The 27870-nt window shown below is 42.3% G+C and overlaps 1 protein-coding gene across 1 annotated transcript in view; it reads left to right on the top strand.

Annotated features, from left to right (window-relative positions):
• Positions 1-8772: 8772 nt before the first annotated feature.
• The window catches only part of LOC133266647 (neural-cadherin-like), a 38945-nt gene continuing 19847 nt past the window's right edge, over positions 8773-27870 (top strand). Inside the window, exons 1-15 of the mRNA XM_061448078.1 lie at positions 8773-8967; positions 9425-9650; positions 10935-11139; positions 11530-11641; positions 15274-15523; positions 16521-16663; positions 17009-17181; positions 17524-17692; positions 18913-19083; positions 21853-22025; positions 22151-22318; positions 23222-23471; positions 25308-25435; positions 26588-26774; positions 26935-27078. Of these exons, the coding sequence (XP_061304062.1) occupies positions 8838-8967; positions 9425-9650; positions 10935-11139; positions 11530-11641; positions 15274-15523; positions 16521-16663; positions 17009-17181; positions 17524-17692; positions 18913-19083; positions 21853-22025; positions 22151-22318; positions 23222-23471; positions 25308-25435; positions 26588-26774; positions 26935-27078 (2629 nt within the window). The 5' untranslated portion in view covers positions 8773-8837. The remainder of the gene's footprint in view (positions 8968-9424; positions 9651-10934; positions 11140-11529; positions 11642-15273; positions 15524-16520; positions 16664-17008; positions 17182-17523; positions 17693-18912; positions 19084-21852; positions 22026-22150; positions 22319-23221; positions 23472-25307; positions 25436-26587; positions 26775-26934; positions 27079-27870) is intronic.

Here is a 27870-nt window from a genome sequence, read left to right as displayed (position 1 = left end):
CTGCGGGGGCTGCCCCCAGGCTGGCCTGGGCGGCGTGGGGGTGTGCCGGCTCTTCTCCGGTCCCACCTGCTGCTATTCCGCCTCCTGACTTCAGAGGAGCAGGTGAAAACGTGGGTAATGGTACTTTAGGTATGTTATCTTGTAAGAATTCTTGTCGCAGCAGGTTTGAAGGACCAGGGGAATTTGCTCATGAGTTAAGAAGCAGTTAAAATTTGTAGAAGAAGGAGATACAGCACAACAGACAGCTTGTCTTATCGCAGGGGGAGTTACCAGAGAGCCTCTTCTGTTTACCGTGGTCCTCCAAGGCCATGGTCAGGGAGAAGTGCCACTGCCCTAGGAGTGGGCGCTTACAGGTCTTCAGAGACAGCCCATGGTGCTTGGACACCCCTCTGCGACTGGAGTAATGCTGGAGGTCAGATACAGCATTGGCAAAGCTGTGCACAGGAAGGAAAAGAAGAGGTTGCAAAAGAGATGTCAATGAGCTTAACAAACAAAACCTAAAAACTATGTGAATCTGGACTCCTAGGAGTTGGTGTATGGTTGATGTAAAGCCTCAATTCTACAACAGCTTGTGTACCAAATGTGGTTCTCCTAGTGACACAGCCAAGAGAATGGCTAGATTTGTTAAACTTCTTACACCGTGTTAAGCCTGAAGTGCTTTACAGCTAGAAGTGCCAACCTTTCCATTTGTTACTTGTATCTTACTCAGAGCAGTTTTATTGTGTTTGTAACTGCAGCTCAGGTCTCTGACAATGGTACTGGTTATCATGCTTCTTCTTGGGGTTTCTTTGATTTTTTTCTTATATGTTTACACCTTCACTACGGAGGGAATGTTTATGGGTTCCTGTAGATGGCTTTTACAGTCTGATGCTCAGGAAATGTGAAACAAAGCTGGGAGGAAAGAAAATGTGTGGAAGCGTGCTGGGGGCTGTGATCTTTGTTGCTGTGCGCCGTGTGCAGTCTGATAATCCCAGAACTGCCTGCTGAGAAACATATTCTTTCAGGAATGGGCTGTGTTGTACAAGTGAGAAACATTAAACATAATAAAACCACCACACAGTATTTCTAGGTACCGACTTTAAACCCCTCACCTGAGGTTGAAAGTAGAACTTCTCATTCAAGGTAAAGATGAAGATGGAAAGGTAATGTGTTGCTTGACCATCTCGCTTATTTATAATAAAAGCAAATAACCTTGTGAGCAGTGTTGTACAGATGATCAGTCGTGTTGTCCTCTCCAGTCTGGTGCTGTATAGCATGTGTTTACCACTGCCTATGCTGACAATGTATTGACAAGAGATGAGCCTCAGGGAGAAAGGAATTCGATGATCAAGTGGGACAAGGTCATTTAGACACTCCTTTAAACTACTTTGAAAATCAAAACTACCTCATAACTTTGTACAGTAATGAACTTGGGATCTTTTTCTGGCTGCTTACTTTACAGGAAGATGATGAAATGGTGGGAAGCTTTGAGCATCCATTTTTTTAGCTGAAGAAAACCAGTGTACTGCCTAAACCCAAACAGAATTAACTTTAGTCTGCTCCTCATTTCCCATCATGCCTCTTACTAAATATAATTAACAGTGGGGCACATAGTAATCAATATCGTGGAACATGTGCCAAACTTAATTTTCTCATTAACTGAAAAAAACCCCAACTATTAGACCCTTATTAATTGCCATCTCTTATGTAAGTTGTGAATGGACTTGGAGGTTTCACAGACGCTGCTTCTCCAGTGATGTGTGTGTCTTCTTTTTCTCGTTATTTTTCAAGAAAAGCAAAGCTTTTGTGGCACTTCAAATTAAATATATATATATATAAAAGGAGGTCGGATAGTAACTTAGAGCACTGTTTCTTGCAGCAGTAGTCCTAAGAAGACAAGGTATTCATGTACATGGTTGAAATAATGAAATAAACTGAGTGTAGGATATGACAACCTCATGAATCTTACCTGTTGCTGAGTAGTACTCTTAGCAGTGATGTGTATGGGGCTGTGCCTGTTCTGTGGGGACACTAGCTGGCATTATGAATATTCAGTTCTTCTCCCACTGAATATACTTGGTTTATTGACAGTGCACAGCAAAGAGGTTTGAACAACTTCTGCTGTCTTGTTTCCCTACAGAGAGCAGTTAACATCTTCCTTAGAAATCTGGCAGATTGCCTCCATGTCTGAAAGCTTTGCTGTTCTGTGCTCTGCATTAGTCTTGGGATTGGTACCTGGAGCTCAGACGAGAATCTTGTACAAAGATAAGATCACACACCTGCCATTTTCTCATCCAAATTTCATTTTTGGGACATTTAACATTCTGGAAACACTGACCACACCATCAGAACAGCATGAGTTTGAGCATGGAAGGGCTGGGGGTGGTGGGGAAGGGTTGAAAGGCTGTAGCTCCCTTTCCCTTCCAAGCCTGCCTACAAGCACCTATGTAGGTTCTCATGCTTGTTACTGACTTACACAGGGTGGGACATGTACAGTTGCAGGACTCAGAACAGTCCTTTCTGGTGCTGGCAATACATATTGGTGCACACTGTAGGAGCTTTACATTTAGATCTTCATCTACCATGTTTCAGAAAGTGAAGGAACACAATTTCTTACCTCTGGTCTTTGATTCAAGCAGACTTTCAGCTCTGTTTTTTTTTATTTTATTTTATTTTTTAAATCTTAAAAGCCTGCCACTAAGGGCTTATACAGCACACACTGTGTTGGCTTGGAATAGTGAGACCTGCTCGGTGGTTTCCATGGTCCTGCACACACCAACACTGCAGATACAGCCCACACGCTATCAAACTGAAAACATCCATAGTAGGAAGTCATTCCATGATCTACAAAGGTTATTTTTCTTTAGCAACAAGAGAGACTCAATAATGCACAGCAATACAAATCGCTTCTCCTCCTACATGTTTGCAGTGCTCTGAAGAGTAAGCTTGAGGCCAGCAACCCTTAAATATGGGATACCTCAAGCTGTCACAGTGAGGTAAACTCCAGCAGTTACTTTGACTTAAATGAATAAAATGGTTGCAAGGCTGTTTAGTATTTTCGTGCTTTGGAAGTGAGAGGGATCTCTCATCCCTTGTTCTCTTTCAGGTAGGATAACAGCTACTTACCACTGTAACTGAATTCCAAGGAGAAAGATCTTAAATCTGACTGAGGCAGCTGTAGCATAACACTGTTCCTCGGCTGTAGTGTCTTCTGGTGGAATATGATCAGTATTGAACCCTTATGATTCACTGGAAACAAACTGCATTTTAAAGAGGCATCTGCCAAGTCTTGAAATTCCTGAAAATGCAATCCAGACTGCACACAAAAAGGTTACACGGTTTGAGTCCTTGCACCTTCTTAAGACACTTCCAACAGGATACCTACCGAGGATGGAAAACCTTTCAATCCACCTAACAAGTAACTCATATATGTTGTTTGCTATGATTTCAAATCAAGATATAGCTTAGATATTTTTTGTGGAGCCCATTGCTTCCTGGCACCCCCCCAACATTTTTAGAGCAAAATAAATCCAACTTCAGAAATAATAAATCTGAGCTGGCAATCAGATTTGGAGGTCACGCTACAAACTGTGCCTTTTTGCCCCTCCTGATACCAGCTTGATTAAAACCATGTGTGGGTACCATGGCTATGCCTTCTAATTCAGGTGCTGACAGAGAAAAAGCTTGCTTCGCTTAAACTGTGAAATCATTTTAATGGACAGGGATCTTGTCCTGGGTTCAGCAGACAAAACAGCAAGCTCCAGGATGAAGGTTATAGTGTTCCCCTGTCTGTGTGCTTTTGAAAGAATCTTACTGGAACAAAAAAAGGTGTAAAAATATATAGTTAGTGACCCAGAGGCAATAAAGAAGTGAGAATGTCTGATAAAGGCTGTAGGTGGGAAACTAACAAAATGCTTAAAAACTGAAGAGGAAAATGTAAAGTTTATGTTACAAGTATTCTCAGTAAGGTACATAAGAAGCTATTTAAATTATAACACTGGTGAATGGCTTCTCAGCATGTTTCAGTGCAGGCATTAGTGTTTCCTTGTTTGAGCAGTCACACCCATTGCTCTATATATTGAGATGTTGCCTGAGTAAACAAACACAATATATATATATATATGCCCAACACAAACTACTTTAAACTTAATAAGTGCCATTTTAATGGGGATAAGGAGGTGCTGTATTGTGTGAGACAACAGGAAGGCAGAGGTAGGAATTGAGAACGTGGCTCTTCAAAGGATGTTGTGTTCTTGGATTTCCTTAATGATGCTACCCTTGATTTTAATTAATTTCATTATGTTTTCCTTAAGAAAATTTTTAGGATTCCCCTTAGAATTTGTGACTGTACAGTTTGAGCCTCTTTTTTTGTTGGCAGACAAGGAACCTTGCAGGCAGTTTCACTTCTGTGAGTGAAGTGCAGCCTTGTTTCTGTTACTGGGGTGTGCTGTACCACACAAACATCTATTTTCTCCATATGCTTTAGCTGCCTTCTGAAATACAGACCAGAGAGGGGAAGATGGAAGTTGGGGGGTGGGGGGTGGAAACAAACTCAAAAAAGCTCTCCTTCCTATCAACAGTAAAAGCTATGTGACCTGTGAAGAGAATCAACTTTTAAATGCCAAGGCTGTAGCTGTGTCTTAGCTGCACTTTCCTTTTAACGGTTGAGGCAAACAACACTACTTCTGTAACCACAGGTCTGAGCGTGCTTCCCAGCCTTCCTCTGGATACGTACAGAAGAAATGAAACATTTCTAAATCCAGAGGATGACACCACAGCCAGGCTTTTAAGGCTAGGGCAGGGTGATGCAGCTGCAGTAAAGTTATGATGGATTTTGGAGTTCTGTTTCTGTATCTGCCCAAAGCTGTTTCTTGTGATGAATGGAATGGACACCTGCCCGTGGAGATGTCTTTGCTGCACAACAAATGCCATGGGTGTCTCAGATACCCAGTGTGATGGAAGTACCAGCTGTAGCTTTGCATTCACACAGAAAGTGGAAAATTGGCTGAGGTGGCTTCGCCACCAGTGCCTGCAGTAGCACCTTCAGTTAGTTGCCTGTTAACTCCAATTGTCCCACTGGGTAAGCCTGCAGGTAGTTTTGAGGTAAGGAGGACCTTGTCTCCTAAAATTGGAGAATCGGTGTATGTTTAGAAAACGCATCCAAGTGCTGGTGTGTATTAAGAAATATGCCATGAAAATAATGCAAAGTGATCTCTGCAGGCTGGTCTGTCAAGCTTGCTGGTTGTGGTTAACCAAACTGAAACCCACTGACATAGCTTTAGGCAGTTGGTACAGTCACATTGCCCAGCTTTTCTGTGGCTGTGGGCTGTTCATCCACAAGCTAATGTAGTGGCTTGTGGGCTTTTAAGGGAGTAAACAGAGCTAACTGTGATGGTAAGGACATTGCCTTGCCTTGAAGACATGGCCCTCTCTGCCTAGTCCAACATGTGTCCAGTCAGCGTGCTAGCATGTTACAAGGGGAAATGATACCGCTGAGCATTGTATCCAACTTTGGGAGTATTTGTGGGAGACCAAAGCTGTTGACGGAAACTTCACCTTCACAATCTCTCGTCAGTGCTTGGGGTGGAGCTGACCCATCGGTTCATGGCAACACACTAGCTGTGGTAGAGCTGCCCCCATGCAACTTCTCTTAAGAGACTCGGAAAAAAGAAATTAATAAATTAATGCTTTAATTTTGGAGGGGGCACCTGTGCTATGAGAGCTCCTCCTTGCCCCACACTTCTCCCAGGAGGGATGAACTCTTTCCGGTGTGTGATGCAGAGGCCAGATGCTTTATCCTGTTGATAGTCTTGTTCCACAGGCTATAGTGCATGATTTGTATTGACAAAATGGGTGAGCAGCAACACCACCGGGTGATGTTGCATTTTGATTTAATAGGATGCTGCGGTTGAGTCAGTGGAACAAAATAAAACACTATTGATTTCAGAGCCTTGATCTGTTAATGCCTTTGCAGTTACGACCGTTGACAAAACAATGCATCCTGGCAAAAAAACCCCAAAACCCTACTTTATCAAGACTCATTTTGTTTCACTGACTTGTTTGAAGTGAATGAAAGAATTTTCCACAGTATTTGGTTGCCATGTGTCTGTAACACCTTAAAATCCTTGAGTTTCTCACGCCTGGTGTATGTGCAAAGAGGAGCCACCAGTATGGAAAACTGTCTGTACTGAATATTCTGAATGATGTGGGAAATACGTGCTGTTTGACTGACCTCCTGTTAGTGTCCAGACAATGTTCAACACGTCAAGCAAGTTTGGACTTGCTTTAAGATCTGATCTGAAGCTGCTGGAAACAAGTGACGCATGAACATGTAAGCTCCAGAAATCAATGAAACGCAAATGCTGAAGGGCAGGGGGATTAATGTATGATGGAAAAGATTTAACAGCCTTGCGGGTACTGTGCCCCTGCCTAAAGGCAAGCTTTGCTATAACCAAGTAATTGCTGGCAGGTATTTGTCTAGTCAGGTCTTAAAGGTCACATTGATGGATGCTCTCTCCCATCTCCAGACACTATCAAGTGCTCCATTATCCTTATAATTAAAAAATTCCTGAGGGAGAATCCCAACACAAATATTTTCCTTGGGAATGAGAGTTTGCTCCTTTTTGCTTTGTGTGGTAGGAACAGCTGACTGACTTCACACATCAGTCCTGTGGCATCTTTTAGCACTGTCAGCACATCCCTAGCAATCTCCCCAAAATCTCCAGGTCTTTCCACATTTCTTGAGAGGCCATGTCTTGTGGTTGTGCTCTTTGCTCTTCTCTGGACACTTGCCAGCTGGACCACATCTTTCTTGAATTCGAGTCTGCAGAACTTCACTTCACTGGCACAGGCTGCCTAGGGAGGTGGTGGAGTCCCCCTCCATGGAGTTATTCAAAAACCATGTGGACGTGGTTCTGAGCAACGAGCTCTAGGCAGCCCTGCTTGAGGAGGGACATGGTTAAGTGGTGGAATTGGCAGTGCTGGGTTTGTGATTGGACTAGTGGATCTTAAAGGTCTTTTCCAACCTAAATGATTCTATGGTTCCATTTCAGTGCACATTTCAGAGAGGGAGAGGTGAAGTTTTTGTAGAAGTCCAGAAAATTATCATTAATTTGAACACCAAGAATGTTTCCCCTGGTGTGTCCTCAAATCAGTGACATTTATTCCCTCATCTGTCTTTTTTAAAGCATAAAGCTTTGGTCTGGCTAACATTTGATGGGTTTTACAATACTTACAGCAGGATTAGTACCTCGTTATTAACTGGTATTTAACACTTGGGTCACCTACATGGGACAGTATTAACGAATTAGTCATATAATTATAATTCTTTTAAACCATTCTCTAGGTTTCACTAAATGGGAAAAACGCTGAATGCGCAATTCATCTCTGCAGAAACTAAAACTTCCTGAATTAGACCAAAGAATGAACAAAAATATATTTAAATGCAGCATGTCCAGAGGTTTTCATTCTGTTACTTGACCCTAGCTGGGTTAACTAAGTTAACTAGTTAACCCTAGCTGGGTTAACTATGATGTGTGTTTCTCAGCCCTCCCTCTTGGCAACGGATAAAATACTGACCGCTACAGCTGCTCTTGTGAGCCACCGGCTCATGCTGAGAGTTGTGCCTTGCGTTACACTGAGCAGTACCGATAAAAATATTCTTAGAGGAGCATGTTTAACAAATGTTCCCATGTACGTAATGTTGGTGCATTAGGAAACCAGAAACCAGGTAATCTATGAATTTCCTGCAGCCAAAGAAAGCATGTCTTAAAATATTTTAAATTCTTTAAAAAAACCCACAGCTCTTCAGTGAAGCCTTTTCCCTCCTGGGAATGATTACTGCCAGTACATTTTTCCAGCACATGTTTTTACTGCGGGTTAAGGCTGCTTGTAAATACATGGCTTGTGTGTTGGCAGATGTCTCTGTCTGTGGGCAGTCTTATTTAGTAATGGGTTTGTCTGGAATTTTTAGCATGCTTCTTGCCTTTGGTCCTGGTTTTGTCCATGTGCTGCTGTCCTCTTCCTGGGAATGCCCTTCCTGTATGAGATAATAGGTACACCTGAGTGGATGCTTCTCTCAATGTAGCTCTCAACAGCCCTGCAGTTTGTGCTGTGCTTCCCCTGCCAGTACACAAGGCTTGCTCTCTCCCTTCAGCTGCTGGCTGAGCTGCCCTTTCTCTTGCCTCTACTACAGAAGCAAAGACCAGAGCTTTGCCTGGGGAGGGTTCCATTTCAAAAGACAGTGTTTCACTCGTCTAGGATGCAACCAGATGGAACGTTGGGGGCAAAAGGGGGAAGCATGTCTGCCTTTCCTTCAATATCCAGTGGTTTGAGAAAACTAAACAAATGAGTGTTGGAGCAGGAAGAATTTTAGGGAGTTTTGATTTCTTAACTACTTCCACCAATTTTTAAGAGAACTATTTTAACAAACCTTAAATCTGATTTGGTTAAACTGGCAACATTTATGCTGAATTTGTTGAAAATATAAAAGCCAAATTTCACCTGTGTCTGGATAAGTACACACTTAAAACTATGCCATATGTAACTGACATAGTATTTAATATGCATAACTTATTACAAGATATTATTGAAAGCATTTTTAATTTGTTGTTAACTGGACTTAAAGCACAGTAAGCTGCCAAAGCCTGTGTCTGTACTGAATTTTTTGTGTACGAAATAGGATGAACACGATGGGCAATTCAGTTTGTTTATAGATACTCATGGAAAAGGTCTTAAACATTCCCAACTGAAGTTTGTGAGCAAGCTGTCTAGAGATCCGTGCATCTTTCGCAGATAACGACTGGTACCTCTGCCATGTCACACTCCTTGCCCCAGAAGAGGAGCTGCTGTCCTGGGGCATGTTCCCATACCCCTACCTGGCACGTGTTGATCCAGATGCCCGAAAAGGCACTCTCATCTACCAGCTTGTCGCATATTACAGTAACAGTGAAAACACCAGTGCTGGGATAACTTACACACTCATTGGAGGTAGGTCTGTTCTGAAAAAAACCACGATAACATTCTGTTAAGTGGCAGATTTTTCTTAACAATTTCCCATTTTGTAATTTCATTGATAGATTTTTTCCCTTGGGGAATCCTTAAACATACAGCAGGAATAGCAAGTAGAAACTGGAACTATTTCAAGTAAAGCAGTTATGTGGATAGGAATCTTCCTTGCTGCCGCTTCCTTTGCTTTACTTCTATTTTGAAATTGATTGCAGCCTTACTGTTAGCTTAAAGCTCCATTTTTCACCCATCCTTGTTTCTTTTACACTTCACTGGTCAACAGAGCACGATGTGAGTGAAAGACAAGGTGCACAGTTGGGGAGGAAAAAAGAGTGCATGCAAAGACATAGGTAGATGACTGGAAAATAGCTTATGGTGGAGATGCAAACATTCTTGCTGTGTGGCATTTTTCAGACCAGCTTTGTGTATGTATTGATAGGTGGTGAAGAGCGATTCCGAGTAGATAAGAATACTGGAATCATCATGACGACTGGCTTGCCTTTGACATGGAACAAGGAGTATGTGGTTACTGTGGAAGCCACCGATGAGTATGGCAACAAAAGCCCCTATGCTTCCATTTCCATCCTGGCGGGCTCCCGACCTCCGCAGTTCACTAACATGTCTTACAGTGTGTTTGTCCCTGAAAATACTCCAGCAGGAGAAAAGTAAGTTCTACTCTGTTGAGTGAGCTCCCTCCCTGCAGGCTGAGAGGACCCTCACAGAGCACAATAAAGTGATTTTTTGTGGTGTTGCTTCTCAGGGCTATGCATATGCGTTTGCTGTTACACTTTAAAAACAACATGTTTTCTAAAAGAAATTATGCCTTTTCTGGTGCTTGAGAGTCTCCAGTGTGACGCATGGTGTAGTCTGGGATGTGCAGTTCTACTAAGATTATTTCTTTAATGCTTTTGGGGTTTTATTGCATTGCAACATGAATGAAACCAGCCAAAACCCTTGTCTGTGCATCTCCTGGAGCACTTCAGCTATAAATGAGTGCTTGAAAAATGCTGTCTTTTCATTAACCAGATTTGGAGTTGTTTGTATCCTGTTTGACTTGCATTTAAATATTCAGAAAGGCGGGTCATTGCCAGGCTCTTGAGATAACAACGCTAGTGTGAAGTGCAAATAGATACAGCTAAATCTCCAAGGAGCTATTCTGTTGCATGAAGAGTAGCTTAGCCAAGCCACAGCACACAGCAGGGAGATGCTGCTGAGCTGGCTCAGGTTTTACTGTCACTGTTCAGTTGCTTGTGAGCAGCATGGGCTTTTAAGGCACCAAGTAGCAGGTGGAGCAGTGCCTTTAAGAAGCAGGAAACCTCAAAATAGGCCAGTGAAGTAGGAAAAAATTGCTGGAGATGTGCCACTTACTCCTTAAAAGAGACTGAATGAGGAGAAGGAGGGAGACTTTTTTCCTTCCTTGGATCTTTCACTGAGATAGGCTTAAAGTGTTGTCCTAGACTGGTGTGAGACGGAGCTTCAAAACGTTCATTTCATGTGCTGCCAAGGTGGACAGCAGGATCTGGAAAGGCTCTGTGCTTTTTGGGTTTCCCATCCATCTCCAAACCTGTTCCTTTTCTGAATACGCAGCTTGAAAAAAAAAAATCAAGTATAGCAGCTCAGTTATCTCCGAAACTGAAGCTAAACGAGTAACTGCTGCCAAGTATTTGGAAGGGTACAATAGGGAAGAAAAAGATGTCTTCTTGTTAACGGGGGTTGAAATGGGTTGTTATCCGAGCCCTGCTAAGTCAGGGGATCAGTTGGTGAGAGAAGGTAGGTGGTGAGAGAGGGTGGGCTCCCTGTAGCCAGGGATTCTCAGTCCAAATACAAAGCTGAGACCAACACTGACAGAGAGTGAGCAATTCGGCTTTCCTCATCCTTGGGGGACAGCTCAGGAGACACCTTCATTGTTGTTGTTTTGAAGCAAAGAGTTATTCTCTCATTCTTTACAGAGTAGCAGTTGTTGAGGCTGTTTCTTTCCAGAGCCAGCCTCTTTCATACACTCTGCTGACGAACCCCAGCGGGCTCTTCAGCGTGAGGCAGGAGAGTGGAGAGCTTAGCCTGACCCATCCTGTGGATTATGAGAGTGAGCACCACCTCTATCACCTCTTACTGAAAGCCATGGAAGTTGAGAGCTCCCTCAGCAGCGTGACTGAGGTACGTGGATCCCTTCACTTCCTACCCACTACCTCTGCAATGTTCATTACTCATCAGAAGGACGCAGCCTAGGAAAACTAGTGAAGATGCTTGGGAGAAGGCTGGCCTTATGGTACAGGCAGAAGGCTGGGCTCTGAGCTGGGGTCAGATCTAGGCTCTGCGAAATACCTATTGTTATTCCTCTTTGGCTTTGTCTCCCATCTGCTTGGAAGGGGAGGAGATAACACTTCTCTGTGTTACAGGAGCAGTATGAGAAAAAGTTTAGCATCAGAGGTGTAAGGATGGGACAGCAGCAAAAGCAATGACTGCACAGGCAGTGTCCAGAGTGAGGTGACCATTTTCGTAAGTGTATAAACTAAAATCCCCTCACAGCATGTCCTTTTGTCTCAGGTCATGGTCCATATCACCGATGAAAACGACTGTTATCCTGAATTCCAGCACTCCATTTACAGCAGAGACAACATTCCTGAAACCATTCCTGTGGGCACATCTCTGCTGCAAGGTGAGAACCATGCCAGTACTTTTTGTGTCAGCCTTGCCACAGACCCAGTGGCTAGTTCTTGTTACACATTCATGTTCTTACTATGAGGAAGGGCTGTCTCTTCCACAGAGGGCACTGCCTGTGGAAGACAGGGATGGTAGCTTTCCTGGAGGTCTGTGTAGATAGCTTTAAGGTAACCTGGGAGTTGTGAGGGTCTTCAGTGAATACCACTGTGCTGTGCCCAAGGGAGGGATCCTGTAGTACCCAAGAGCAGCTAGGCAGCTAACAGACAGTGACTTTGGGGATTGATATAGCTTGTTTCCTTTAAATCTTGGGGTTGACTTTTAACTCAGCTTGGTCATCTTTTAGTGTCCTGGAAGCAGCTCCAACTAATTTTTCTTTTCTTAATGTGTTAAGAAAAATAAAAAAATTAGGTTTTTTGAACGGGCAGCTGGTTTTGTCAAGTATTAATGCTGTATAATTGACTTACAAAGTGTTAAAGGAAAAATCTTTGGAAAGATTGTGAAATTGTGAATTTTGATATTTATGGTTATGGCTTTCCAGTCCTCATTCCAAGTTTGTCATTTTTAATGTGGCCACATATCACTTGCACATAAACCCTGAGTGCGCACATGACATTTCTAGAGGCTGGAATAGTATTCTGTTGAAAGATCAGAGCTGTTGGAAATAATTTTAAGCCACAAACTTCAAGGTCACTCTTGAAATACTGTGGTTGCACAACTAAGGAGTGAACTTGGATGATGCTGAATGTCTTGTCTCAGTCTTCAGAGTCCAGCAGACAAGGAGCAGAAGTCTGTTCTCTAACCTGTTTTATGGGTGTCAGTTAAATGTCTTCAAACATATCTTGAGATCTGACGTAGTCTGTTGTGATGTGATACATACCACAAGTGTGTTCTACCTAAAACTGGGATAACGCTTACAGGCTCCTTGTCAGTATTCAAGCTGAAAGTAGGGGCAGGTACTGGGGTAGTAACAGGACCATGGGCTGAGACCTCAGCGGGCTGTTGTGAACTGTGTGAGAAATTGGTAGCGCCAAGGGAAGACTTAGCAAAAATATACATGTCCAAGTTGTGTCTTTTGAAGACAACAGTGTATATGTCCTCAGTCTGAACACGTGCAGTTTGCGTGGTGATAAGAAGCTTAGCTTCCTTTGCATAGCCACAAGCTGATAAAAGGGCTGCAGGGACTTCTTTCTCTAACCACTTACCAAGAGAGTTCAGAGCTTGCTGTAGCTCATTTTTTGGTTAATAGCTCTTGGAAAGAAATCAGTTGATCAGAGTGAACAATTCTAAAATTCTTAAGCATGTGAATTTCCTTAAAGTGATGTTTTTCTCTCGGAGACTTGTAAAGCTGATCTAAAGTCACCCAACTGTGAGGGGAAAACATGTTCCTCATCTCCAAAGCAAGCAGAACGGCAGAATGGCAAAGCTGTGCAATTGCACCCACTTTGGTTGTCTTGCCATACAGGAGACATTTCAGGAGAAAAAGCCTTCTTAGAAAAGAAAATGTGAGAGGGAAGTATTGTGACAGTCAGTGCATGAACACTTGGTATTGAAGGGCTGAGCAGCAGCTGTAGTGGCTGCAAGGAAGCAGTATGTGCAGCCACCTGTACCCTGCACTGGATGAGTGCTGGGTCACTAACTGACTGCCAAAGAAAGTATCATCTCAGGGAAAAGGGAAAATATAAACCTGCAGCTCTTACCCTGGCTATAGTTCCTGAGGGGTGGGTTTGCAGCCTCCCACAGGAAAAACGAATGCAAACTCATGACAGGCTTTGCCGTTCTGTGGCTGACTGAGTTGCTGTCGATGGCAGTGAAAGAGACAGTGTGACATATGCCATTTGTTAAAACTGTGGTTGATGTAAATGTAGGTTTTAGTTGTCAACCATTTTTATTTTAACACACTCGAAGTCTGGCTTGTATCATGTTTGTACTGCTGAAGCAACGCTAGCTGAGTCGATCTGTCTGCTTAGTCATTATGGGCAGATTTATGCTTACTGCATGTGCTTTAAGTTGTCTGGTTGCAAACAAGCTATGATCTGAAAAGCAGGGAGGGATGCTCTCAGCAGGGGTTAACATACTCCTTCAGCTGCACCACTGTGCCAGAAGAGTGGTAGCTGGCAGCTTTGTACTAACATACTAGGCTTTTAGCTGGAGTTAGCTGACACTGAGCTAGTTCGGAGCATGGGTAGAGCCAGCACAGACCTGCTCGTGGTTGCTCTATGTTCGTTGGAATACCTTTGCAATGCAGATCAGTTTGCAAGATGGAATTAGATGAAAGGAGAATGGAATTCCCAGTTGCTGTTGGGAAGTAAGGCATGCTTTTGTCATGTACAGGTAAGTGTCGCGTTCCCTGTTTGCCAGAAAACATTCGGGGAAAAAAAAGAGTATAATCCTTAAGCACATAAAATGTTTTTTTTGTTTTGTTACAATATCTCAGTAATGACTTTGTAGATTAAATCAAAACTTTTCAAATGAAATGTTTGTCACTTTCTGCATGTCGTTCTAAAAACAATACTTAACCACTAAATGTAGCAGGTTTAAGTCACTTTCATTTCAATCTTTCTTGAGTTTTTAATATATTTCACCTTTCAGTACAGCAAGATTAATTAATTCTAAAGCCCTTGCTTTTGTAGTCTGTAACACACCCAAACGTTTATTCACAGAAGGTTTTGAGAGATGTTAACTGAGATGTTACAATCACCCTAAATGCCCTTTTAAACCAAGATTAATAACTTTCCACAGGCACTTGAGGTTTTTTGCAACTAAGCACAGCATTTCATTGCGTTTTTTCCAATCTTTCTCTTCCCCTTTCGTATTTTGAGTTAATATTCTGATAGTGATGAGTTGTTGTTTCTTCTTTTCATTTTTGGATGATGTTTTCTGCCAGGGTGCCCTTGCAATCACTGTTTGGCTTTCAACAGGCTATGCGCTACCACGATGGCTGCATCTGTATCCTCCTAGTAGAATAAGGAGTTTGCTTAATTGCAGTGTGGGTGTGATGTGAAGCCTCATTGTTTGACTAGAAAAATGGCAGGGTAATTAAGGAGGAGAACTCCCGCTCTTAATGATCACTTTCGATGCTCCAGCTCTTTGTTCTGCTTATTTGCTGCTTCTGAGCAGATGGGACACCCAACATACTGAATAAACACTTGCTGGGGAGGAATGTTTAATCACTCTTTGTACCTTGAAGCGTCAGGTAATTAAAAAGTACTTTAGCTGTAACATCCCTGGGAGCTAAATAAATTTGAACAGCATACCCTGAGAGAGTGAGGACACAGTTTATGACTGATAATGTTCTACAAACTTGCATATTGATTGCATGGTAATTAGCAGTGTTGACTGCTATTTGTACAAAGCATGTTGGGATTATGACTCTCTTGCAAATTTACCTTACTGTGATCTCTCAGGCTGGGTTGGAGTAGAGGGAATTGTTTTGCTTTTTTACTTGCAGCCGTCTGCTAAGTTCTCAGACTCTTACCACAAAAATAAGGCTTTTATGGATAAAACAGATTTGGGTGATGCCTGTTCTCAAAAAAGGAAAAAAAAAAGCATCTGAAGTTGACTTGGTAGGAAATAGAATAACCAAACCTCTTCTGCAGCATGACTGTTGTTAAATGTGTTCTCTCATAGTGCTTGCAACAGACTGTGACTCTGGCTCCAACTCTGAGATTGCTTACTTCATCCAGAGCACTGATTTTTCCATCACACAACACGGGGTCATCAATTCTAACCAGAGGCTGAACTTTGAGCGAGCAAACCATATGTATGAGTTTGTGGTGATAGCTGTCGATAAAGGACATCCCCCTCGGACAGGGACAGCATCTGTGCGAATCCGGATGACCAACGTGAATGACGAGGCTCCCGTGTTCTCCCAGTCCATGTAAGCCAGCTTGAATGCCTGCACTGATTGTTAAAGATGCAGTTTATATGTGTAACCTTAATAACACTTGGCTAGATGGTGACTTGTTGGTTTTTGCAACTATAAGTACCAATGGAATCAAAGGGTAATTTGTATGAAGAAAGGCTTTAGAAGTTGGCCTTTCATTTCTAGATTGCATAAAAAAAAGCACTAGTTTTGATACCAGCACATTGACTTTTTAGAGAGAGAACAGAATGAATAAAGGGCCTAACTCTATATGGAATGATTTTGACTGTGGTGACTTCTAGGTATTAAAGTGATTGTCCATGCATAAGTATATGACAAATAGATGGTAGTTAGCAAAGCATTAAACTTCATTTATCACCAGCAGATTGTATTATAAGATAATTTCATGAGGTCCTGGGTGTTTAAAATGTCTTCTTTCCATTCCTGAATGAATACAATTTCTATTTTTTGTACAAGTTTAAAATTTAATGTTAATGTCCTTTCCAACCCTAACTGATCTATGATTTTATGATTCTATAGAAATGTTTTAAATACAAAACATACATACATTTATTTTCAAAATTAAATACTTTCACATTCATCTCTCTGGTACTTTTACGTTCACTTTTACATTCATCTCTGCAGTATCTGATGCTTTCCATTAATATACAGGGACATAAGAAATGCTGCATTACAGATACTAGTCCTTTTTCCCATCTTCTGGAGATAAGTGATCCTGGTTTACATTATAGTGCAGTACGGTGCATATTGATATCTTTCCAAAGATCCTTGGACATTACTTATACCAAAACTGCAGGATTAACAATCCTAAAATACCCTGAACAAAGATGATCGAAGTATCATCTTAAATTGATTAAAGATTCCATGATTGCATGCCCAAACCTTAAAAAAATATACATTCCTAATGGATTTATAATGTTGCCTGATGGATAACATGGTTGGGGTTATTCTGATACTGAATGTGCTGCCATTGCTCCCTTATGTCTATCAGCTACAGAACTTTCCTCTCCGAAGATGCTGGTCCCAGCACCTTAGTGGCTACTGTTCGGGCAAAGGATCCTGATGGAGATGGGCTGCTCTATCTGATTACAGGAGGCAATGAGGAGGGCAACTTTGAACTAGATAGTCAGAAAGGTAAGGAAAGAGGTTTTAGGACACAGTTATTTACTGCCTAATCTGTATTGACCGCTTCACCTGTGCATCAAAAGCCATGAGAAAGCACCATATTTATATACTCTGCAAACGGAGATGAATCAGTGAGAATTAGCTGTTTGATATGATGGTGATTCTCCAGTTATCAGCCAAAACTTGGGATCTTGGTCCAAGGACTTTGCAGTCTAAGATGACCAATTCCTACGCTTTGCAACCGAAAGGCAAACTAAACCAGCAATACAGTCACAGAGAAATGTGATGCTCACTTGACTTTGTTAGTTTGTTTGCACAGGAAAATGAAATGACACTCTATGCTTCCAAATTTAGGTATCATTAAACTCCGCAGAAACCCACTGCCCAACCTGAAAGGGCCTCAATACACACTGAACATCACTGCGATAGATGACAATGCCTCAGGGGGACCCACCCCTCTCAGCAGTTTTGCTGAAGTTATTGTAGGAGTTAATGACATTAATAACAACAAGCCTGTCTTCAGAGAGGTAAGATGTTTTTCTGGAGATATTCTTTTCCCATCTGTAACTGGGATAACAACTCTCTTTGCTACTGGTAATTCCTGGTGGGCTGAAGGGACTGTGGGTGCAGAGCAGAATGAATCTGTAAGTGAACACACAGCCAGGTTTCTTCATTGTTAAGGTGTAAAGTCATCATTCTCATTTTTCCTTCCTCTCCCTGAAAGCTTGATTTCTTTGTGAGTATAAGCAAGAGAAGTGATTTTCTTCTGAGTTCTTCTCAGACATGCTGGAAATACATTTTGACACTGTGCAGCAAATTCACATGTCTCTGTGTAATATATAGGGTTGGATGTTTCGGTGTATTTCTAGTGCACTTACTACAGTGACAGCACCTGGGTTCTGGAAAATCAGCCTCCAGGCACATTTGTGCTACAGGTAGAAGCCTATGATGCAGACCTTGGTGTCAACGGAGAGCTGAAGTACGGGCTCATGCATCGAGATGGAGCTTCCCTGGGCTTCAGCATTCACCCAGACACAGGTCAGTAGCTTCCAGATTACTGAGATAACATGGAAATTCTGTGGTATTTTAATAAGAATGCTACTCTATCAGTGTGTCCATATGTGCTCATGTTTTAACTGTGTAACTGAAGGCTTAGTCGTAACAGCATATAAAATAAACACTGGAAAAAGTTCAGAGTATATGGATAGCCATGCACATAGGCTAGATTAAGATCATAGTGATTTAAGTGACAAATTAAGTAGGGAAGCAAACCCCAGGTCAATAGAAAGATAAAAAGCTATTCTGTATCAGTTATCTTCCTACTGGATCAAGTGTAGCTATAAAAATGCAGAGCAGAAAGTGACTAACAGCTTGAGTTTGTTCTTTCCTTCAGTGTGTCCGTGGTTAATTTCTCATCCCATGCACAGACGGTAGGTCCAGCGTAGAGTGTACAGAGGCAAAACCCTCCTATCAGAACAGGGCACTGACAGACAGTGCATTTCAGAGGAAGAAGTTGTAAAACTTGTTGATGTTTCTACAGCCAAAACAGTAAAATGGGATATTTGCATGTCCAGGACTGAGTGGGATACTGGAAGGGGCTACAGTAGAGCAGCAGAATCCTGGTCCCTAGCATAGCAGAGACATATAAGCCTGGAATTGGCCTCAACAGGAACGGTTTAAAGTTGCCCAATCAGAAGAAAAGGGCTGAGACAGGGAGAGACTTAGTAAAGAGGAAAAACTGAAGATTGGAGAAAATTGTTCCATTTATTAACTGATCTATGTGATTCTATCCAATTTTAATCTGTTCTATGAGACAGCCTCCAGCTCCTGTAGTAGAGATTACTTTGGTCACATCACTTGTGCCTTCTGTGGTGTGACTCCTCCCCAAAGTAATAATCAGCTGTCTTTGAAATAGTCGGTTCCTTGGACTGTCACTGGGGTAAACTTAAGAGAGGCCTTTCAATGAGGAGGAGAAAGTCCTGCGCTACACGAGGAGTGAGATAGCAAAGTTATCAGACTGAAGTTCCTTATCAGGGCAGCAGAAAAGAAAGCTGTTGGTTACTGGCAATAGGTGACATGTGAGGAGAGGAGAGACAGGGGAACTGGAGTTGGTCTTCTGCAAGACATGCATTGCAGGGTTGGTGTGGATTAAGCCTGACAGTTGTGCTGCATGGTCAGAGGTTCCTGTTGTACAGGAGATGTGCAGGTCCCTTTCTGCAAATTCAGTCCCACAGAACAGGAGATGTCTGTGTTCCCAGGAGTCATCACGACCATGCAGAGTTTTGACCGGGAGAAGCAGAGGGAGCATACGCTGTCTGTTACTGCTACCGACCAGGCACAGGAACCACTGATCGGCTTGTGCCAGATCACCGTCTTTATTGCTGATGTCAATGACAACGATCCCAAGTTTGAGAACAGTCGCTATCAGTGTGAGTGTTTCTTAATACCTGTCCCAGTACCACAACATGAACCTGGTTAGTAATTACTTGTAACAGTGGTCAGGTTTTTTAGGTGACCAGTCTTCCTTTGCTTCTCACTAAGCCAGTTATTGTTTAATCCATCATTAGTGGAAATATGCAGAATAGATTGGTCCTCTTTACCCACTGCAATACTCTTAGAAACACAGTATTCACTCCTACAGATAAGGCAGATTGTTCCCTTCCCTTTATGGCTTTTCCGTGCCCCATTTTTCTGCACACTGAATTTTTATTTGATGTCTCAAAGCAAAACACATGACATCCTAGCTGGGAATTCATCAGCCCTGACTAGAAGAGCAACTGTCATCTGTGTCTCTTTAACACAGAACGTCTGTTCAAATAGGCTGGAGTGGTGTGTATCTCTTGTCAAACAGCCTGAAATCCTTGGCTTCTAGCTTGCATTTGACTGGGAGCCCTGATGCCTCCTGTAACTGGGTTGCTGAGCTAGCTTTTCTCATTTGCTGTGGTGCAATTCCCGTTTTATGCGCACATGATGTGCTTTCTGTCAGTCTTCCGTTTAATTTGACTCTATGCTTCTCCAATAGTAACCTGCACTTCCACACACTTGGGGCATCTACATTTGATGCCACCCACAAGTGACAAACATACTTCCTAGCTGCTGGATGAGAACAGACCCTTTCTTGTGTAATTGCCTCAATATGGCAAAAAATAGTTGTTGATGCATGTGACAACAGCTCCATTTTGGAGATGTTTTGGCAGTTCTATGGCAATGTCATGTAGGGCAAAGAGTGACCAATGCTTTGTTAAAATGAAGATGGCTCATAAGTAAATCATCTTTAGCATCACAGAGGCCAGTACTTAGCAGCATTCAAAAAGAAGTTGGGTGCTCCTATGGCAGGATTTTAACAGGATGATAAATAACCTGTTCAGAAATAGTCTAAATATACATCCACACTTCAGAGTTATGCACAAGGACAGAAAAAACATTGTGTTTCACCTCTGTGTGAGTGTGACTAACTCCCAGCACCAAATTGATTAAAATGTTCAGATTGGGAAGAGCCATTTCTGCATTCCTACGGGTAGTTTCTGCAAACCTGGCCAAAGCAGTGATCAGAAATCAGGTGGGAGTGATCTCATTGAAGAGGAATACATTTGGACAGAGCAGAAAAGTCCTTAAGGTAAAGGTAATGTTTGTGCAAGGATGAACCTCTCTACCTTCAGAAATGTTCTTCATGTGAAACTGCCCAGGATTAACTTTTTTCAGCCGTAGTGAAACTGAGCAGTGATCTGGTGATTATGGGGACTCCGGCACATCTGAGGAACAGGCAGATTTTCTTCTTTTTCAATGCACACAGGGTACCAGCAAAGATCTGAAGCAAAGGCAGCCCTTTGGGACGGGGAAATGGCAGATAATGAGGTCACTTTATGCACAGTACTTTCCCAGCATCTATACATAAGTAATCAATGTTGGTACGTCACAGAATTAAAAATAGCTTCCTCTCTAACAAGATCAAATGCCATTAGTCATAGGTTTCTATTCTTCCTGGAAACTGCTGGTTCTTTATTCCTCTGCACTAGGACATTGGTCAAATCCCTGATTTAAGCCATGCAGCTTGTCATCTGCCTGCAAAACAGACATTAAAGAAATGTTTAACTGCGTGCAGCAGGGATGTCATAGTGAGTGTTGAAGTTATGCCAACAGCAAGAGAAGTACATAAAATGAAAGAGTACAGCCCTTCCAAGTAATTTTGTGGTTTTCTTACAATGCAATTTAACAGAATTTGACTATAAAAGCATAAATTAAAACAAAAAAAAAGAAGATATTTTACAGTGTTTCTTAGCAATAAATTCCGTTTTCATTAATCTGTTCTAGTGTCAATAAATCTCTTCTGAGAGTAGCTTTTCTGACATAGCAGGGACATGATCCTACACCAACTAAATATCCTGGGGAAGAGGGAAGCTAATTGAAGCTCAAATTGCTGTTCATGGAGCAAGTGATTGTAGTGGTTTAAGGGTTTTACTGCCCTGCTGCCACAGCAGCAGGTACACCTAGATATTAAGGGAGAAAACATGACTGCTCCAGTTTATAAATAATACTCATTTCTGATTGTCCCACTTTAAAAATGCCGAAGAGGACATGTACAAGGAAGATCAAAGGTACGAAAGGGTATCTGAATAAGAAGTGATTAAATTGACTGGGTTGTCAAAACCTAACTGTGACAGCCTTCCCACTACCAGGGCTATTTCAATACACTGAGCTGACGGAGACAGTGCATGGCAATGGCTCAAAAAACACAATCATGCAAACACCCCTAGTTACTTGGAGGAAGAATTGGTACTGGTTGTCTGAGGATGGAGGAAAGAGCAGGACCCAAGTCAGATCAGAGCAATCTAAAGACTGTAGTGTGGAAGAGAGACAGGTATGCGATAGCTTCATATAAAATTGTGCCCTGCAGAGAACAGGGGCGTAGGAAATGACTCCCCAACTTAAGGGAGTCTGTCTAGGACTACAGGCATAAAGACACATTTGCCTCAGGTGGATTGCTGGGAACAGGGAGTGAGAGGTAAGGAAATGCACATTTGTAAAATGATCATTGCCCTTGCCTTGGGCAGCTTCTCCAAAACACTGGGGAATCTTCACTGACCCGAGTCTTCACGCTTTGCAATAACCTGCTGACTCCCTACAATGAGTATTTCTATTATACACAGCCTGGTAAACCAGAACAAGACCTGCTGACAATATCTTTTGTCTTTTCAAAGACTTCCTCAGTGAAGACACTGCAGTGGGGACAAGTTTCCTCCGTGTTGCAGCTCATGACAGTGACCAAGGTGTGAATGCTGCTGTCACGTACTCAATGTTAGAAAATGAGGTGGAATACTTCAAGATCAACCCCAGCACAGGCTGGGTCTATGTGAACTGCCTGCTACCCCAGGTAATGCGACTCTGCTTGGAACAGAGCAACCTCCAGCCCCTCACATCCATTGCAGAGGGTTAATTGTAACCTCTTGGTTTGTACAAACTGGTTTGCAAATATCCCCAATCTCCTTCATTTCATAGACAACGCGCATTAGTAGCTATATTGTAGCAACAGACGGAGGGAACAGGAGCAGCACTGTGGAACTGACTGTAACTGTCACTAATGCACTCAGCCAGCCACCCCGGTGGGAGCAGAGCAGATACTGGGTAACCATCCCCGAAAACACCATTCGTGACACCAAAATAGTGGTATGTTAAAAGCGCAATTACTTCCCTCCTTCTTCTTTGCGTTTCAGTTTCTCCCTCTGTTGTGCTCTCTATATCAAAAGCACAAGGATGCCCACCCTGCAACCTTCCTGCATTGTGTTCTTTCCTGTGTACACCATTAGTGTTTGTCAGAAGTACCTGTTACAGAACAGGTTGCCGTTTCAGCTGGCAGCAGTTTCCTAGTGACTTCTTACACCAGTGGCCATCAGGGGGTGCTCCTGCAGAAGCAAGACCCATGTCCTGCCTGCGTGGGAAATTCTTGAGTGTTCCCGTTAAGGGCCGGCTCCTCACTCCTCCATTCTCAGTGGACCGTGCTGACTCTCTGCATCTTTCCTACAGCTTTTCTTAGTTTAGTACTACATCGTGGAATGGCTGTAGTTTGCTTTGTGCTCTTCTAACCCAAAACAATTCCTTGTTAACCTGCCCAGACATATTCTTTAAGGATAGTCTCTTCTGTAAACTGCCCGATAATTCCCACCTTCCTCCTCCTACATGCAATATCCAAGCACTTGCAAACAATTTAGGTTTGGTCTGTATCTTGCCTGATAAAATATACAACTCAGTGAAGAAATGGTCTCCTTTTGGATTGCTTTTGTTTTGGAAAGAGAGAGGAGGGATTTCCTTTAGCCAGTGATGCAGTTCTTGCTTGGCACATTTAATGGCAGGTAAATTTACTGTTGATCACAGATCTGCATCAAACTTAAATGTTGTACAGTGTAACTCAACTCCATAAACTGTTTCTGTTTTTTTCTGTTATCCAACTCATACAGCCCTGTATGTTTTTGGGGAACACACATGCATGTATGTTCTTACCATCAAACTGAACATTTAACACTTGCAGCCCCTTGCTTCATGAACATATGTGGTGGCTCTTCTCTTCTTCAGACCATCAAAGCCATATCCCCTCTTGGTGATCCCAGAGTTACATATAACATGGAGGAGGGTCAAGTTCCAGAGACTAACATGCCAGTTCGTTTCTATCTGAAGCCAAACAGAGCTGATGGATCTGCTTCTCTTCTAGTCGCTGAACCACTTGACTTTGAGACAACTAAGTTTTTCACTCTGACAGTCCGGGCACAAAACGTAGCAATGACTACTTTGGCTTCCTTTACCACTGTTTGTGTGAACGTAACAGGTAAGCTTCGCTGCTGTTAGAGCAGCTCATTCAGAACAATATTCTTGGTTTTTTTTAGCATAACATCACAAATTAAGGTAACATCCATGAAATGCCAAGCCACCTAAGAATGCTTTGTGTGTTTCTATACTGCAAAAGGAAGTTGTGCAGTCATTAAAAAGGTCTATTAGAGATAATTTCTAACTATCAAATGTGGAAATGTGACAGTGCAAATATGGGCTGTCTGAATGTCTATGTGACATTAGTGTCTGCTGTTATAAATGTAATTGGAAAGATTTTCTTTTGATAGACAGAGAAATCTAGTAAATGGCCCCAAGCTATATTGAAAGAAGACTAGTATTACTGGAAATATTCCATACTATAGAAAGAAAACCAGCCCAGATAGGTTGGATTTGTGTTTGGTATCTCTTTAGGGGGTTTTGTTATATTCAGTATTTTTTATTGAACACTGAGATTAAAACTCTAGAAATGAAAATGCCAGGGCCCTTACGATAGGTGCAGTTTTCAAAAAATTGATCCAACCCTCCTTATAGCAGGATCTTTTGTAACGCTCTGCTCCTGCAGTCTAAAACTATAAATCTGATTTTAATCCCTGCTTTTTGAAGCATTAGTGGCATTACTTTTGATATGTAGATGTTTAGATGAAAATATGAATAGGCAAAGTCTCCAGCAAAAACATTTGTCTCACTTACTACCATTGAAATGGAGACTTCAGTGGTAATTTGAGTGGGGATCCAACTTCCCTATTTCACTTTATCACAGCATTGTCCTCTATTTCACAGTCCATCGATGCAAAACCGCTACAGGTTTTAGAGCAAGAGTGCTTCAAGTCAGGGTCTGAGCCTCATCATGGATTATGGACCCTGCCCCAAAAGATTTTTCCTATGGTGCAGTTACTGGTGGCAGAATTTGGTAGAAACTCATTCTGCTTTTTTTAATCTTTAAGAGAGAAATAACCTCCAGAAAGTTTCATGCACAGAATTGTCCTTTATTTATGCACAAGCACACAGAAAAGGGAGTCTTTGATAGCATCTTTTTTTCCTTACCTTGCTCAGTGAATGTACAGAAACTTAACCTTAACCTTAATTCTCTTCTATAAAATATGAAAAAACAGCCTGGTCAAAAGAAGTTTTCACAATGATGCATGTAAGAGAGAAAGAAAATTGTGATTTACAGGAGCCCTCACCCACAACTTAAAAAATTATATATTTAAGACACTGGTTGTGCAAATGGTTATGTGTCAGAATCAGTGGAGTTGTGTGGCAGTAGTAAAACTAAGCATGTGCTTATGGGTTTGTAGAATGAGGTATTAAGAATTTTGTCTGCTCTTCATTGAGACAGATGGATCCAAGGAACTGTCATCACAGCTCCTCTGTTTTGGCATTGTGCCATGACACAGGAAAATTACTTTCTTAAAATATGGCTGTTAAACTGTGAAAAGTGCAAAAAGATGTAGGGGACTGCAGCATTTCTGAGTTGAGTCCTCTTACAAAGAGGAACCTGTACTGAGTAGTCATGAGTTGAGCAGGAAGATGTGATCCCAGGGCAATTTAAATGGATCCTAGTCAGTGCTGCCATAGTTCTCCTGCCTGAACCTTGTCCTCACCTGTCCTACACAGCAATTTTAGGGAGAAAATGTGTCAGAATCTGGCCCTTCAAAGCATGTCTGTAAAATGCCTCCTGACAACTCTCATGAAAATGGGAAAACCCAAAGCAGAATTGCCTCTTACTATGAACCATGTGAGTTCTTTCTCCAAGCAAATTTACAACTGTGGGGAAAAAAGAAGTAGTCTTCAAACATTTTCTTACCATGGTCCCTGTCACCTCCTTTTGCAGATGTCAATGATAATGTTCCGTTCTTCGTGTCTTCTAACTACGAGGTGTCTGTGCCAGAAGGCGCTGATGTTGGCACATCTGTGGTTCAGGTGTTAGCTACGGACTTGGATTCTGGCCTACATGGAGAGGTTTGACCTTACATCCAATTCTTTTCTTCCCAATAGGTTTTAGTATTAGTGAGAGTACGCAGACAGCAGATGACAGGGTAATGAGCCACAAACACTTCATACAGCACTTGTCAAGTAGTTGTCTAGCATATGCCCAATGTATATAATATTGCTGTTCACGATCTTGTGATCCTGCATCATAGCATCTTATCTTAATCAGCAACCATGACAAAGAACTGATGCATGATTCTCAGGGTTGCTCCCATGACAAGACATGTCAGGAGGTGGTTGCAGGACATGCTTCCATATTCATGCCACTTTGGCATTTAAGTGACAGTGGTTACGGTCAGTTAAACACAGCCACTTAAATATGGTCAATTAAATAACATTTCATTTCACCATCACTGGTCAAATGATTGGTAAAACCAACATTTGACCGTCACTGTCCTAATGACCCAACCCCAGGAAAACGCTGTGTTATGAAGGAACCTGCTAATTTTCTGTGCATTTTCCTGAGCCTTTCCCAAAAATCCTACTAACTTCTCTGGGGGGGAGCTCTGGCTAGTAGAGGTCTCCTGTCTGTCACTGTTATTTTGCAACTTCTGAAGAGCAACCTGTGTGGTAGAAGTGCCTAGCGGTGCTCTGGGCATGACTTCAGGGTAGGGGTGGAAATGTGTTTTTTTCAGAATAGGAAGCCAGACCTTTGTTAAAGGGATAAATGTGGATAGTTTTCATCAGCTTTCATCAGTGGAGGTTTTCATTTGTTCATTTGTTGAACAGGACCCAAACTCTGTTAGCCCTGGGGTTTTTTTTTGAGATCAGAAGCACGATGGGTTTCTAGAAGCTGAGGAGACACCAGGGAAGATGTTATTCCATACATTCTCTGTCCTTCGGTTATTAGTGATCTTTCTTAACTGCTCTTACTGGCCACTGTTGGAGATTAGATACTGAGGTTGATGGGCTTTGATATCATTAATACAGATGTTATTCTGCTTGAGAATTCTGGTTTTTATATCAAAATGGGCAAAAAACTTAGAAAAATTATGTCCAGATGAATGGTCTTTCCTCAGAGTCTTTCCGCAGACAGACCCAGAAGGCCACTGGGGAAAGTCACAGCACTTGGATATACAAATGAAAGTGGAAAACGCAGCCACTCTAACTATTCCTTTTTAGGTTCACTACTTAATACTGAAAGATGCTAGTGAGGATTACCAGTTCTTCAACATTGAGCCTGAGACAGGAATTATTTCCACCCATGCATCTTTTGACAGAGAGAAAAGAGCCTCTTACTTGATTGAAGTTCAGTCTCAGGACTCTTCAGAATCTGCCAGACCTGGGATTCATGGACAGCCCAACACAGGTAAAAATAGTAAGGAAGTATACATGGGGTAAAAGATATCAGAGACTGGGTTCCTTAACTCTTCTAGACTTAGGGGGTATGTGAGCTGCCTGGTATACAACAAGGTACTCCACCGCCATTTCCAGTCTGCATATTCCTCTTGCATTTCCTGTTTCCTTAGACACAGCCTACATAAGGATTTTTGTCAGTGATGTGAATGACAATGCTCCAGCTTTTCCTCAGTCAGTGTATGAGGTCAGCGTAGATGAAGACAGGGATGTTGGAAGTCCTGTTGTGACAGCAACAGCAGATGATGAAGATGAGGGTGAGTGGATCCTGCATGTCTTTCCAAGTCCTCCTAGTACTACTGTGTGTTGTGTTTAGGGCTACATCCTTCATGGGCAAACAAATCTCTGCATCCAGGAGATGATCAAGCATTTCAAACATTTGTAAAAGTGAGGAAAGACGTTCTGGGCATATGAGAGATTTCCTTTTATTAGGTGCTCAGGTTCACAGGGCAAAGTTAGAATCATAGAATCATAGAATGGTTTGGGTTGGAAAGAACCTTAAGATCATCAAGTCCCAACCCCCCTGCCATGGGCAGGGACACCTCACACTAAACCATGTCATGCAAATAAGTTAAGCTAACATACAATCTCTCTGAGGCAGAAAGGAATCACCTGGAGCCACAACCATGCTGTAACTGACTCCTGAGTATTTGCTTGCTTTGTGCTGACTCCTGTGCTTTCCAGATCTCCCTGGGAGTCACTTTTACATACTGCTATTGCAAGAAACTCAAACCTGTGTGCTTTTTTGTGAGTTAGTGGGCTGAATATGCTTGTGGAAGAATGTGACAACAGTGGAAGATGACATGGCCAGAAATTAAGGTAGGGAGAAGGGAGGAATAAGGCATGAGAAAAACCAAAAAGCCAGACCTTCTTTTTGAGCCCACACTTATATCAGCTCTGATGGTGTGAAACTGCCCCTGCAGTGTGGTGAGACCAGATGGGCTGAGCCAGTCCAAGAACCATGCCAAGTGCAAGGTCCAACCATGCCAAGTGCAAGGTCCTACACCTGGGTCGGAGCAATCCCAGGCACAGCTACAGGTTGGGAAGAG

This window comes from Pezoporus flaviventris, unplaced genomic scaffold (assembly GCF_033815535.1).
Source record: "Pezoporus flaviventris isolate CSIRO_AGI_PZ_B2104156 unplaced genomic scaffold, CSIRO_AGI_Pfla_v1 ptg000007l, whole genome shotgun sequence".
Lineage (NCBI taxonomy): Eukaryota > Metazoa > Chordata > Aves > Psittaciformes > Psittacidae > Pezoporus > Pezoporus flaviventris.
This window is presented reverse-complemented; position numbering and strand designations above follow the sequence as displayed.